The sequence below is a fragment of the Nanorana parkeri genome, unplaced genomic scaffold, assembly GCF_000935625.1.
Source record: "Nanorana parkeri isolate BGI_ZX_2015 unplaced genomic scaffold, ASM93562v1 scaffold652, whole genome shotgun sequence".
Classification (NCBI taxonomy): domain Eukaryota; kingdom Metazoa; phylum Chordata; class Amphibia; order Anura; family Dicroglossidae; genus Nanorana; species Nanorana parkeri.
In genome coordinates, this window is record NW_017306920.1 from 120,898 (window position 1) to 135,772 (window position 14,875).

Sequence of the window (14,875 nt, forward strand, 5' to 3'; positions counted from 1 at the left end):
TGGGATGGTGCCTGGTGGGTGTCCTGGGAGTTCTGAACATGGGTTATGTAGGTGCTGAATGCAGGATGACCATCAGGGTGTCTTCTGAGATTCGCTGCACCCCACTCGGGTCACACATTAATGTTGGGTTGTCTGTAGACGTTTCATCACTTTTTTTCTCTTCAATCTAACCTGATTATTTTCTGTGTGACTTCAGATGCCAGAAGTGGGTTGAGAACTGCCGTCGGTCTGACTTAGAAGATAAAACTCCCGATCAGCTGAATAAGCACTACCGACTATGTGCTCAGCACTTCGAGGACTCCATGATCTGCCGGAGTGTAAGTACACAGACAGGTTTGTTTTTAGGCCTCATTCAGACAGGGCGTGCACGCCCGTAAAGGGGCCGATCCCGAGGAGGACAGGTGCTGCGTGTAATTGCAGACAACATCCTATTGGACGCAGCTGTACGCTGTCATCCGCACACCCAAACTTGCACATCTGTTCGGGTCCGGTTGTCCGCACTTGGACGCAGACAGTGTCCTTCCAAATGCGGACACCTGGACCCACACGGATGTGCAAGTTTGGATGTGCGGATGACAGCGTACAGCTGCGTCCTCCCATAGGGAAGAATAAGCTGTTGTCTGCAATTACACGCAGCGCTTATCCTTCCCGGGATCCGCCCCTTTATGGGCGTGCACGCCGCACAAGCATGTACACATGAGTAAGTGTCCACATTGGAATATTTCACTGTCTTTTTCTGTTCTGGAGTGGCAGCTCTAAATTTTAGGTTTACCCTCGTTTTCATTCCCAGTGAACATGATGATCCGGACAGTAAGAGAGGCTATGTCCCCTTAGCAGGGGTAATAAAAACATGTCAGATGTTCTAACCCCTCTTCTCTCTCCAAATCTAATAAAAAAAATGTTATACTCTTACTGTCTTTAGTTATACTTTAAAGCCCCACAGCATTCACATTGGTGACAGTATCATGTAATGGATGAGGAAGCAGTGCTGGGTCAGTGACTGAAGACAATACAGTGGGATGCACCGATATATCAGCTGCCGAAACATATCGGCCGAAAATGGCACTTTTGGCTAATAGCCGAAAATGCCATTTTCCTGCCGATACATCGGCACATCCCTGCTTTCTTTCCTACCCCCGCTGGGCGCTGTGGGCAGCTGGCGTCTCTCCTCCCGCACCGCTCAGCCTCCTGTCACAGTCCGGCAGAGTGGTGTGGGGGCGGAGACAGACAAGCGCTGTCACAGGATGCTGAGCTCTCCTTCCTGCACCGCTCACTCAGCCTCCTGTGACAGCGTGTCAGAGAGGAGAGCGGTACAAGCAGTCACTGATCAGTGATCGCTGAGTGTTTGCAGATAATTGAGGACATGGTATGTTGACTATATCCTCAATTATGAATGAATGGGAAGTGATCTATATCCCCTCCTGTCCATTCATGATTGTGGTTATAGTAAACATACCATGTTATCAATGAACAGGAACACTCAGTATAGAGGATTCCTGTTCATTGATATCAGGGGATACAGAAAAAGAGATTGAGGACTCTGTGTCCTAAATCTCTTTTTCTATTTTAAAAGGGAAATATCAGGGATCTGTTTAGAGCCCCAATATTTCCCCGAGGCCCTCAAAGTAAAGTAAAAAATTAAAATTTTATAAAAAAATTATTACATTAAAAACATTTTCAGTTTCGCCCCCTGACAATTTTTTTTATTTCGGTTTTGAAATGTCCATTTCGGTGCACCTCTAGTAGGCACCATTATATTTTTGTCTGAAGGGTTTGAAAATCTAGCCTGGCAGACTAGGAGGATTTCACTTTTGGGGTGGGCAAAGTGCAAAATTAGGGTTTACATTATACTTTAAAGAGGAACTCCGGGAATTGTAAAAACTAACCCTTGCAGTGGGGCTACCCCCACCCTTCAAGGGTTAACTGCTAGTTTTGGTTGCGGGGCCAGAATAAAGATTTACTCTCCTGATCCTCGGCCCTGAGACGGTCAGCATCCTCACGTCCAATGCAGCTGATATCGCACTTCCTTAGAGCACTTAACCCTTGCAGTGCAGGTGTAGCCACACTGCAAGGGTTAGTTTTCACAATTCCTGGAGTTGCTTTTTAAAGCAGAAATAGCCAGAACTATGTGTTAACCCTTTCGCTGCCAAGACCTTTTTTGCCTTGTTTGCACACGTTACAATCCACATTTTAGGCCTGAAAATTACTTTTAACCCCCAAACATTAAACATATTGTATAGACCCTGCAGAATAAAATGGTGGCGGTTTTACGTTGCACAATATTAGCAGAGCTCTTTATCGAACCCCAAAATGTAGTAAAAATGCACTTAAAGGAGAACTATGAGGAGAGTGATTTTCACTCATCCTCATAGTTCGAGCCGACCTGTGACAATGAAACTCACAGGTTGGCTCTATACATCAGGAAGTGAGCGAACACATACCGTCGCTCGCTCACTTTCCGATCATCTCCCTGCAGAGAGTGGTGACTGTCACTCACGGCTCCTCACAGGGATTCCTCCCTCTGCCCTCCCCGCTCCAATCCTCCAGTGCTGGTTGGAGGAACAGACGGTGAAGGGGGCAGGCATAGCTGGCTCTGCCTCTAGATAGGTAGAGCCAGCTGTCAAATCAGCCAGATGGGTGGATCTCGACAGTATTGTCCTGATCCGTCCAGGCTGCAGCCCTCTCAGTATATAGCGAGCTGTATCCCACTATATACTGAGCTTTGGGTCACGGGGGGAGGTTAGTATATGTCCTCCCGTGACCCTAAAGAGAACTATGGGATAAAAAGATTACCCCATTGTTCTCTTTTAACCTCCCTGGCGGTATGATTTTTCTTTTTTGCTCCTATCTGTTTTTCGTTTTTTTTTTTTTAACTTTTAAACTTCCCGCCGGTTCCGCCCCCCCCTGCGACGCGGACGCTCGCAAGGAACGGAAACCCGGAAGACAGATGCCGGCATCGGCCGGAGGACACAGCTGGGATTGCGGACAAGGTAAGAGACGCTACGCTGTATTCCCGGGTGTGGTTCGGGGTTACCGCTTATGGTACAGAAAATTACCCCCCGAGCCACACTTGGGAATACCGCCAGGGAGGTTAACTTAATGTTAGTGCCCAAAAACAAAATATTATGATGCAATTTTTTTAAATTAAATATAAAAGATGAGGTTATGACCAGTAAATAGTTGGCTAACATGCCCAGGTAAAAAAATAGTTTGTCTGTGAAACGGCAACAAAATACAGTACTCCAAATTGTCCATAGATGACGCTTTAAAAGCCCATGCAGGTCATTAGTTTGCGAATATTGGCGCTAGAATTATTGCTCTCACTCTGCCGCACTCGGCGATACCTAATGTTTAGTGTGATTTGTCATTTTCGTACATAGGCACCCAAAGCGTGTTTAAGTTAATACGCTTGCGAGGGACTTTATAAAAAAAAAAAAAGTTTTTTTTTATTTTTAAATTTCTTTTATTTTTTATTTTTACTTGCCACAACATAAGAGGACTTACAAGCCCCCTTTGTGATGGCATATTAGTGCTGACAGATCCTCTTTAAAGTGATATTAGGGGTCAATTAGACCCATAATATCACCTTTGCGCTCCAAATAGGCTACTGGGGTGCAGATTGCGCTCCAATAGCGTATTGCCCGGCATCTGCAGCTTGGCAATGACAGCTGGGGGACTGGAAGTGATGCAATCAGCGTCGCTACCGCTCCCATAGAACAGATGTTCGTCCATCTCCTTACCTGCTTCCCGCCGACACCTGACATGCTGGTCCCGGGTCTGCGGGAGGGGCAGCGGAGCCCAGGAAGCAAGGCGAGGGTGTCGGGCAGGGTGGAGGGGGGCAACCCCTGCACCGGCCCCTGGAAGCTATCTGGCAGCAGCTCAGCCGACAGAATCGCTTCCAGTATAAAGCCGACATTCGGCTTTACGAATGTAATGGGAGCCTGTTTATAGGGGCTGGCTGCCAGCGACCTATGAGTTACGTTGGTGGCAGCGAAAGGGTTAAAAGCAGAGGTTTTTGTAGCATATATTTGCAGTAAATCTATGAGGAAGCCTGACTTTTTCTGAGATGTAATGTTCTCATTAAACAGGCCATACCGAGGGTCTCCTCTTCCCGAGTTAATCTCCTCGGTATTGTGAGGCCAGGCGTTCTCTGTTTTCTCTCCGGGGCTCTGCAGATTCCATCTTTGAAGATGCTCCATTTGAAAGGAATCAATAAATTGGGCATTTTTCATTTAGGTCATTGGGAGTCAACATGAGAGGGAACGCGACATCTGCTCCTCTTCTTTTAATTTAGGGAAATAATAGATCTTTGTTTCAATTAATAATTGCAGGGATCATCAGCAGACACTTCTCATTAACATCATTGAGGCCAAATGTATCCGCTTTGACTGCTTGATTGATTGACACATCAGGGAGGTCAGCGGTGATCTGGAGCAGATGTCTCGTGGCATGTTGCCTGGATGCTTCCACAGCCATGTGTCGGCATGGCATTCATCTTAAAAAAAAAACCAAACAAATGTGGCGTTTTATTAATAATATGCGGCATTTGTTTAAATGGGAAACCAAACGGATTTACCAGAATACAATTTGTTGGGTTGGGTTGGGTTGGGTCGGGGTCTAGCAATGAAAAATGGCTCCTATGGCTCTTGTTATCGAATGATGTATTCATTCCAGAATGATGCTGTATGCGAGGCCCTTTAAATTGAACCCGAACTGAGCAAGTGAAGTTTTGTTAGCTTATAGGGAACCTCTAGAAATGTTGTTGTGCCTAAGCAGTGTCTCTGAAAGATTTACCTGTTGTCTTGAATTCTTCCCGAAATTTCGTACACTTCCTGACATGTGGCCGGGCCTAGGCACTGCTGTCCTGTAGCATCATCGAGGGATGCCGGCCCAAAAGGGTGCCGACAGCGCCACTCATTGTGTGAATTTGGGCCAGTTCTTCTAGAACCGACCAAAATTTGCATGGTGTATGGCCACCTTAAGGCCTGGTTCAACACCTAGTGATTTTGAGCAATAGGAAAAGCACTTTTAAAACACCCAACACAAGAAATCCCGTGATTTTCAATGGCACCTGAGCAGCCAAACGCCTGAAAAGGTACCTGAGCTTCTTTGGGCGATTTAATAGCGCGTTTGTGCCCCATAGACTTCAATGGAAATGCCTGAAAGTGCGTGTTTTTGCGCGTTTGTATAAGCGTTCGTCTATTGCCCGCAATGTTTCTTAAGCTGGCAGTCAAAACGTGCATCAAAATGTGCATAACGTGCAAATAACCGCACGCTGAACACGCGCAACAATTATGCCATCTGGGTGTAAACCCAGCCTAAAGCACTGCCTGTGACTGCTAGTCTCATAAGATTAGGTGATGTCACTCCAGTGGAGGAGGAAGCAGTGCTGGGTATACAGTGACAGTGTGTGTATTGTCATATAATGAGGAGGAAGCAATGCTGGGTATAAGGTGACAGTGTGTGTCTTGTCATATAATGGAGGAGGAAGCAGTGCTGGGTATAAGGTGACAGTGTGTGTCTTGTCAGTTAATGGAGGAGGAAGCAATGCTGGGTGTAAGGTGACAGTGTGTCTTGTCATATAATGGAGGAGGAAGCAATGCTGGGTGTAAGGTGACAGTGTGTGTCTTGTCAGTTAATGGAGGAGGAAGTGCTGGGTGTAAGGTGACTGTGTGTGTCTTGTCATATAGTGGAGGAGGAAGCAATGCTGGGTGTAAGGTGACAGTGTGTGTCTTGTCAGTTAATGGAGGAGGAAGCAATGCTGGGTGTAAGGTGCCTGTGTGTGTCTTGTCAGTTAATGGAGGAGGAAGCAATGCTGGGTGTAAGGTGCCTGTGTGTGTCTTGTCAGTTAATGGAGGAGGAAGCAATGCTGGGTGTAAGGTGCCTGTGTGTGTCTTGTCAGTTAATGGAGGAGGAAGCAATGCTGGGTGTAAGGTGCCTGTGTGTGTCTTGTCAGTTAATGGAGGAGGAAGCAATGCTGGGTGTAAGGTGACAGTGTGTGCCTTGTCATATAGTGGAGGAGGAAGCAGTGCTGGGTGAGTATGCTGTATATAAGGTGACAGTGTGTGCCTTGTCATATAGTGGAGGAGGAAGCAGTGCTGGGTCAGTATGCTGTATACAAATGTGCATAAAACGATGCCACCTAGGTGTGAACCCGGCCTAAGGCACTGCCTGTGACTGCTAGTCTCCCAAGATTAGGTGACGCCATGCCAGTTGCTCACTGTTCTCCTTGCTGGAGAGGAAGCTGAACCTGAAGACCTGCAGTGCAAGAATCCCCCCTTCCTTGTTCTGCTTCATTCATTTTGTGGACCTGTCTCTCCAACACGAGGAAGCAAATCCCTGTGCCTCTACCAAGATGGCCGCCTCCACAGAGAAAGCGCTTGGAGCAAAGCATCCTAAGTCTGTAATGGGGAGAATGTCAACTGCAGGAGGCCTACAGGCAACACTGGGGATTGGTCCTTTGTGCTTAGCGTGTGGTCTTTGGGCACAGTTTGGTCAGTAAAGGTTCCTCTTTAAGACAACAGTGTATACAGTTTGGCTCTTGAATTTGATCTGACTGGATGTAGATAGTGCTAGTTGTTGACGTTTTGTCTGTATATAGAGCTGCATATCAAGTGTAATGGTCTTTGGGCAATGTGCTTATATTATGTTTCTCTTCAGAGCCCGTATAGGACGGTGCTGCGGGAAAATGCCATCCCAACCATATTTGACCTGACGAGTCATCTGGGGAACCCGGGCAGACAGAGGAAGAGGATAAAAGAACTGGTGGGTATTTTATTACTCTTTAGTTGTCCATTACAAGTTTCACTCAGAATTGCACAGTGCACTGCGCCAGAATCATTGTCTGTACAAATGGAAATGACTGAGTGGCCAAGTTCCAGTGGAGTAAATGGCTTCCAGTTGCAGGGATGAGTGTCATTTTGGCTTTTTTTTTTTTTTAGCTCTTTGATTTCTCATCTATTGGCTTCAGTATTTGCTATTCAGTAGGGATGCACCGATACTAGTATCGGTATCGGTGCTGATAGCGAGTATTTGAGCAAGTACTCGCCCAAATGCTCCGATACTTTTCCCGATACCGGAACTTCAAGTCAGAGGAAGATTTCCTCTGACCGGCAGTGCCATAGGGGAACATGACATCGGCTTCCCGGGCAATCAGATCAGTCGGCTCCATGCCAGCGGAAGCATCGGTATCGGTGAGTACCGAAAGCAAAATATTGGTACTCGATACCGAAAAACCGTTATTGGTGAATCCCTACAACTCGGCAATATTCTTTTCTAGTATCCTTATTGATAGCAATTTGATTTTTGCCATCCGAATGGGAAGCTGGAGTTTGCTTATTTAACAGCATGTTGATCCTAAACTGTTCCTCCAGGCAAAAATCACTTTTTAGCATAAAAATAGGTCTCCCCAAAAGTTATTTCAGTGCCGTTAAAAATCTGCCCCCTTTTATTTAACCCTTTTACTGCCATGGATGTAAGGGTTATGTCGGAACAGAACTGCTTGCAAGAGGCTGGCTCAATAACCTGTAGATATGCTAAATTTTTACAAAAACAGAACTTTGAGGTGCCCATACACGTGGTCGAATTTCGTCCAGTTTTTATTGCACCAGCCGAAATTCGCACAGTGTTTGGGGCTGTTGGCTCCCCTTCAGCCGGCATTCCTCAATCAGCTGATCGCAGGAGCCAGCTGAGAATTTTCGATGGATCAGAGCCGGCAGCCAATAAGCTGCCCGCACTGATCTGATATTCTAACATGATGGAACACAATGCAAACAGCAGCAATTCCTCGATCTACTCGCTGTTTGTGTCGATGGAGGAATCGGGTCCGTTTTTTTCGCTCAGCCCGTGGGTTGAACGAAAAAAATTGATAAATGTACGGCCAGGTTAAGGAGCTAAGAGCATTTCTGGCAAATCAACTGGTATTTCTCGTTACTTGTAGGGTCATTAAAGGAGAACTATGAGGTGAGTGAAAATCCTCATAGTTCCAGCCGACGTGTGACAATGAACTATCACACGTCGGCTCAATAGATCGGGAAGTGAGAGAACACATACTGTCGCTCGCTCACTTCTCGATCATCTCCCTGTAGAGAGCCGTTCTGTCACCGCTCCCTGCAGGGATTCCCCTCTCCGATACTCCAGCGCTGACTGGAGGAACGGACGAGGAGGGGGCGGGCACAAGTGGCTCTGCCTCTAGATAGGCAGAGCTAGCTGTCAATCACGCAGCTGGGTGGATTTCAACAGAATTGTCGGGATCCGTCCCGGCTGCAGCTGTCTCAGTATACCGGGAGCTGTAGCTCGTAAAATATACTGAGCTTTGGGTGACGGTAGGAGCTTAGTATATGTCCTCCCATGACCCTTAAGAGAACTACGGGGAAAAACATTTAACCCATAGTTCTCTTTTAAAGGGATAAAAATGGTGAAATGCGCATGTGTTGCAGAAATGTACTTTTTTTATTTTTTGCCTTGACATTCACCGTAATGTTTGTTTCTTTTTTAGAGTGAAGAAGAAATCAGGACATTAAAAGAGAGAAAACGTAAGTTCCCTAAAACTGGATCTCTGAGTGACGACTGGGTTAGTGTTAGAGTTGTAAGACACCCAGAAGCAGTATAGAAAGACCTATTTAATTAGGCAGGTAGCAAAGGGCCAATATGCACCATCAACCTGTCCAGTTAATCTTTGAATGGCCCACTAGTGAAAATTAATTGGTTGCTATGAGTTCTGGTACATTACACCCCATAATTTTTTTTGGGGGGGGGGTGTTGAATGAAAAGTTTACATCAGTCTGATGAAGATGGATATATTTAGACATAAATATAATATAGCAGAAGCTATTTTAAAAGGCAGAGCTACAAACACTATATTGGTTTTTAAAGGCTTACTTTTGGGGGGGGGAAATAGGTCGCCAGCTGTCTTGAAGGGGAGAAAAGGGGGAAGGTTTGGCAAAAAACGTTTTAAAGTTTTTTTTTTTATAAATCTGAACTCCAGACAAGCAGATGCAAACATAAAAGTTGTAACATGTAAATCAAATTCTATATGTTGTATATATGTGTTAAATTGTAATCTAGGCACCCCTGCCACATGACATAGCCAGGCACAGGGCCTGTATGCAGGCTATACTGTGTTTGAGCGATACAGTGGTACCTCGGTTCACGAATGCTTCTGTTCGCGAACAGGAAGTTCAGCAAAATGTTGCCTCCGTTCGCAAACTCCGCTTCGGGTGACAAACACAAGCGCAGCCATTTTCCCTGCTCTGACACATGGTCATGGCTTCCTCTAGTCGAGATCACAGTTTGATTCGGTTCACGACCAAATCGGTTTGCGACCAGAATCGCGGAAGAATTAAGTTCGTGAACCGAGGTACCACTGTATAGCCTAGTCCAGGACTTGCCCCAGCCTATGGTTGGGCAATAAAGAATTACGGTATAGTAATGATGTTGTCCCTGTGCTAGCTCCCATCCTGCAGAGATGTTCATATTTACAGAGCAGTAGAGCCGTGACAGGCAACCTTTAGTCTGTAATTGTGGTGTAGCTTTCTTCAACATCTGACTCTGCTGTACTGCTGTTTCCCCCCCTCTTCTGGCCCAGCAGGGCGTCCGTCTGCAGCCTGTTAAGTGTCCAGCTCCCGGTGCTGTGATTGATGGTAGGAAACAGGTTGAGTTTTCTCTGCCTGTGCAGAGCATTGGAACTGGGTGCTGTGACTGATAATGTGCAAAGCTTCACAGGCAGCAGTCAGTCACCTTGATGATGTCAAGGGCAGTACAGGGCCTACTATGAAATGAAGAGCCGTATGTAGTACAAGGCCTGCCTGTAGGACCAGAGGTTCCTTTACTAGCGTTCACAAGCGGTTTTATGTGCATTGTGTTTTTATATTTAGTTGTGGCGTGAACAGGACACATAGGAAACAATTACATACAAACTACATACATAAGCATTTAAAACCTTGACAATTTATTGATAACAGGACTTGCATTAGGTTGATCATGGTATGCCTAGAAATCTGTCAAAAGACTGTCATTGCTCATTAAAGGAGAACTATGAGGTGAGTGCTTTTCAATGAGACTGTCACAGGTCGGCTCAGTAGATCGGGAGGTGAGCGAACACATACCGGCGTTCGCTCACCTCTCGATCTGGATTCCCCACTCCGATCCGCCAGCGCTGACTGGCGGAACAGATGGGGAGGGGGCGGGTACAGCTGGCTCTGCCTCTAGATAGGCAGAGCCAGCTGTCAGTCACGCAGCTGGGCGGATCCCGGCACAATTGTCGGGATCCGCTTCAGCTGCGGCGTCTCAGTATACTATGAGCAGTAGCTCCCGGTATACTGAGCTTTGGGTGATGGGAGGACGCTAGTTTGTGTCCTCCCGTTACCCTAAGGAGAACTATGGGGAAAAGCCTTAACCCCATAGTTCTCCTTTTAAGTGCTATATTTTATAAGTTACTCGAGTGAGGATGTTACATTCAGCACAAGCTGTTTTCGTTCCATTGCACCTTAGCAGGCAAGCTCATATGAAGATGGTTTATAGCCTTTATCTTCGTCTATCCTGATTATGAAATATATTTTTACTCCTAATTTATCTTAATTGTTCTAGTTTCAGATGGAGTTATTTGAATGAACTGTCTTTCAGTTTGTGTTTCATAGAACATCTGTAGACTTAATTGGTAAAACAGCACAAGAAACAAAGACTCCACCGAAATGAAAACTTCAAAACCGAAATTAAAAAAAGTCAAACCGAAAATGTTTTTTTATTTTAACTTTTTCAAATTGTTTTATATTTTAATTTTTTTATAAACTTTTACATTTTTTATATTTATTTTACATTTTTTATTAAACATTTTTATTTTTTACTTTTAGGGGCTTTGGGGGTCTAAACAGACCCCTGATATTTCCCTTTTTTAAATATAAAAAGAGAATGAGGACACAGAGTTTTCAATCTCTTTTTCTGTGTCCCCTGTTATCAATGAACAGGAATCCTCTATACTGAGTGTTCCTGTTCATTCATAACTTGAGGACAGAGTATGTTTACTATAACCACAATTATTAATGGACAGGAGGTGATGTAGATCTCTTCCCATTCATTCTTAACTGAGGATATAGTAACCATACTCTGTCCTCCAATCATCTGCAAACACTCAGCGATCACTGACTGCTTGTAGCCTGCTCTTCTCTCTGACACGCTGTCACAGGAGGCTGAGCGAGCCGTGCGGGGAGGAGAGCTCAGCCTCCTGTGACAGCGCTGGCTGTCTCCGCCCCCACACCACTCTCCTCTGATCTGTGACAGGAGGCTGAGCGGTGCGGAGAGAAGAGACGCTGACCGCTCACAGTACTCTCCTCCTGCAGCGCTCGGCCGCCTGTCACAGAGCAGCGCCCAGCGGGGAGTAGAGAAAGAAAAGATGCACCGCTGTATCGCCCAGAAAATGGCACTTTCGGCCGATATGTTTCGTCGGCCGATATATCGGTCCATCCCTACTGCAAAGTGCGGAATGTGCAAACTAGAATCTTATGTTCTATCGGTCTGACTTCAGCAAAGTGCTTTGCTCTGTTTGCTGTTTATAGAATAGGACCATATCTTGAGCAAAAACCACGTTTGTATTAATGACGTTTTATGTTATTCAAACATATTCGTTTGGAACTATAGTGAGGAATAAACATTGATTTGATTAAATGCATACTACCCTCAAACTGCATTCGTTATATTTTGTCTGGTGCTGGGGAAAGTGTGCACTGGATGCAGATCTGTAATACACCTTTGTCTTTATGTAAATTTGCGCTTTTCTGGTATCCCAACCTACATGACTTTCCTTCATCTCCACATTTTCAGACCCTGACAGTTTAAACCATATGCCTTCATCAGTGTCGCACCCTTCATGATCATCACCCTAGCTGTTCATACATTTAGACACTATACTCCTACTGTACTCTCACCAAACCATATTCGAAATTGCATCGTCAGTAGCTTGACCTTTTAGAGATGCCTTGACTCTGTTTTTTAAAACTGGGTAAGCAAATGTGCAAAGAAACGCATAGAAATAATGAGGTGCGTTTTTTGACGCCGCTCGCACCGTATTTCCTGTTTGTTCAGGAACAGAAATGGTGTTTGGATTGAATCACAGTTTCGACACGGCTTCAAAGACATTCGTTGATATTGAGCTTCTGATAGCGCTCGTGCGCCTCCGCCCCGAACTGTACGATCCGCAGAACGCAGCTTACGTTGACCCGCACGAAAGAATCAAGTTGTGGCATCAGATCTCGTCGGAGATATTCGTGGACTGGGACGACCTGAACCCTTTACAGAGATCAATGAAAGGTGGGTGTTTTGCATCATTCTTTTTATAATGTCTGAGTAGAGTATAGTATTTTGATGTGTTTTACTTATGGGTGATGTTCAGTGATGGCCCTGAATGTAAAGCCTTTTTATGGGGAGAGGGATACAGATGGGGAATATTTAGAACTCCATGCCAGGGTATAATGTTTTCTCTTTTGCATTTTGCAACCTTTTAGTTTTGGATAGAATGTGGAAGAGTTGAGCCTCCTGTTAAGTTGTTATTGCTGTCGTCACTAGGTTTGTCCCTCCATTTGTACTGGTAACCACTGTCGCTGAGAAAGGTGTATAAAAGTGGAGAAAAATCCAACATTTTTGAAAGTAGTCGCCAGAATGGAGGCAACTTTTCCTACGGGAACACATGTTCTGGGGACAGCCCCTGTTACATTTAGGGGCTTATTTATAAAGTGGGTAATGCTCGATGTTTTTCTCCCTTGAAGAAATTCTTCTCCATTGCAAGAGCGTCGGGTGTTAGGGGGTCCTCCTCACAAAGGCACAGACATCTCCCTCTCCCTTCTCTTTTTGGCCTACTTCAGCCACTTTCTTAGCTATTGTGAGTCTAGTTCCTGAACATTCTAACATGTCTGCCTCTCTGGTCAGGTAATCACTGGTGTGACAAGTTGGCCTCTCTCATTAGGTGGCTGTTAAGGATTCATCTACCCATATCAAGGGGACTTCTATTATTGGAGAATCCTTCTCTCCAGTAAAGGTGGTTCCATCTACATCGGTCTCCTTGTTTGGACTCGGTTGGATGCCATCGAGGTGCTCCTGTGTTTTCACCATTAAAAAGGAATAGGAGTCCTTCCTGTGTTGGGATAGGTAGTCTGATTCCTGCCCAGGATTATACTGTGAGTCTCATGCTCACTGTTTGGGCAACCACCTGGAAACCAGTTCCTCTCAGCTGGTAGCCTCTGAACATAGAGCAGAGGTTCACATTTCTAGGTGTGCCTCAGGCCCTGCAAGGCAGGCCAAACTCATTGGAGGAGGCCCCAGTGCCTGGATTGTTGGCAGGCAGAGCACACTAGTCGACTGTTTCTGGTATCCTCTGGCAGAAACAAGGAATGCCTTAATGATTACGGGGGACCTATCGACCTAGTGTTGGATCCTCTTTCCTTGGCTGGTTCGTATCAAAGTTGGTCTTTCAAGGATTTTCCTTGTTTCTGCCTTCAATCAAGTTAATGATCTTCACTGAACTGATAAGATTACTGTTGCTTACTTCACTAATGCTGACCCTTCACTGGATCTGGGGGATAAGGAGCATTCCGAGACCCTATTGCTTGAGACCAGTGATAAGCAGGCTTGTACTTCAGCAGAATCTCTCTGGTGGTGTTCCAGAGGCCCCTCTTGTGTACCAGAGAGGAAGTTCAGCTTTATTCCCAGCTCTTTCTGTTTGTCCCGTACTCACCAGTCTAGGGCAGGGGTAGGCAACCTCAGCTCTCCAGCTGTGCAGAAACTACAAATCCCATCATGTTTCTGCCTCTGGGAGTCATGCCTGTGGCTTGCAATGCCTTATGTGATTTGTAGGTTCAGCACAGCTGGAAAGCCGAGGTTGCCTACCCCTGGTCTAGGGCTGGGGCCTCACTGAGTCTCATTTTATAGAGATTCGCTGTCTGGCCAGAGATTCTCTTTAGACACAGAACTCTTGTCCCCTGGTCCTAGGGGGTGAGAGGTGTAAGACTTGAGGCCTCCTCGTTTTTTCTCACCAGGACCTGTTCCTTCTAGGGCAGGGGTAGTCAAACTTCGGCCCTCCAGCTGTGGTGGAACTACAAATCCCATGAAGCATCTCCCTCCAGGAGTCATGTCTGTGGCTGTGAGAATCTTGCAATGCCTCATGGGATTTGTGGAGGGCCCGAGTTTGGCTACCCCTGTTCTAGGGACTTAACCCCACTCCTTGTTGACCACCTAAGGTTATGAGTTTTGGCAGGCACCCCTATCAGGTAGAGGCCTTGGACTTATAGGTGTTAGATGCAAACATTGGTTCTTTAGGAGGCTTTTTGGCTGCAGGCAATCCCTGGTTTTGTTCCATTTGGGCCCATTAGCGGTTGCTGCTCTGTTTCCCACCTCTCAGTTGGACTGCTTTTTCATGTCCTGGCTGTTCTAAATTCCTTTCTCTCTGAACAAGAATGAAAAAATGATTTTTGTACTGGCCTTAAAATCCTTTCCTTTGAGTCCATTGCGGGACACCTATCCAACCTCTCTATATTTAGGTTCATGCTCTTGGTATTGCTTTCTTCAAACGAAGGCATGTTGGGTAGAGAAGAGATTTATTTGGGCTGTAAAAGGAGTAATACCCAGAGTCCAAACCCAAAATTTAATTAACCCTATTGTGGGATAAGTGCAAGAGAAATTATCTACCATAGGCTTTCAAATAATCCTCTACTGTGGACAACTATGAAACAGGAGGTGATATGATCAAAAGGAGATCAAATCGAAAGACAGTGTAATGAGGATCGGAATGCCTGGTACGGTACAAAAATATAAAGTTTTATGCAATGCGTTAAATGATGAGTCACCAAAAAAACCCACCTACTGGCCACCACCAGCACACCAGATTAAA

General features: G+C 45.6%; 1 protein-coding gene across 1 annotated transcript in view; it reads left to right on the plus strand.

The window, feature by feature from the left end:
* Positions 1-14,875, plus strand: part of THAP12 (THAP domain containing 12) — a 31,139-nt gene that overhangs the window by 688 nt on the left and 15,576 nt on the right. Inside the window, exons 2-4 of the mRNA XM_018563313.1 lie at positions 197-317; positions 6,661-6,765; positions 8,498-8,534. Coding sequence (XP_018418815.1) covers positions 197-317; positions 6,661-6,765; positions 8,498-8,534 — 263 coding nt within the window. The remainder of the gene's footprint in view (positions 1-196; positions 318-6,660; positions 6,766-8,497; positions 8,535-14,875) is intronic.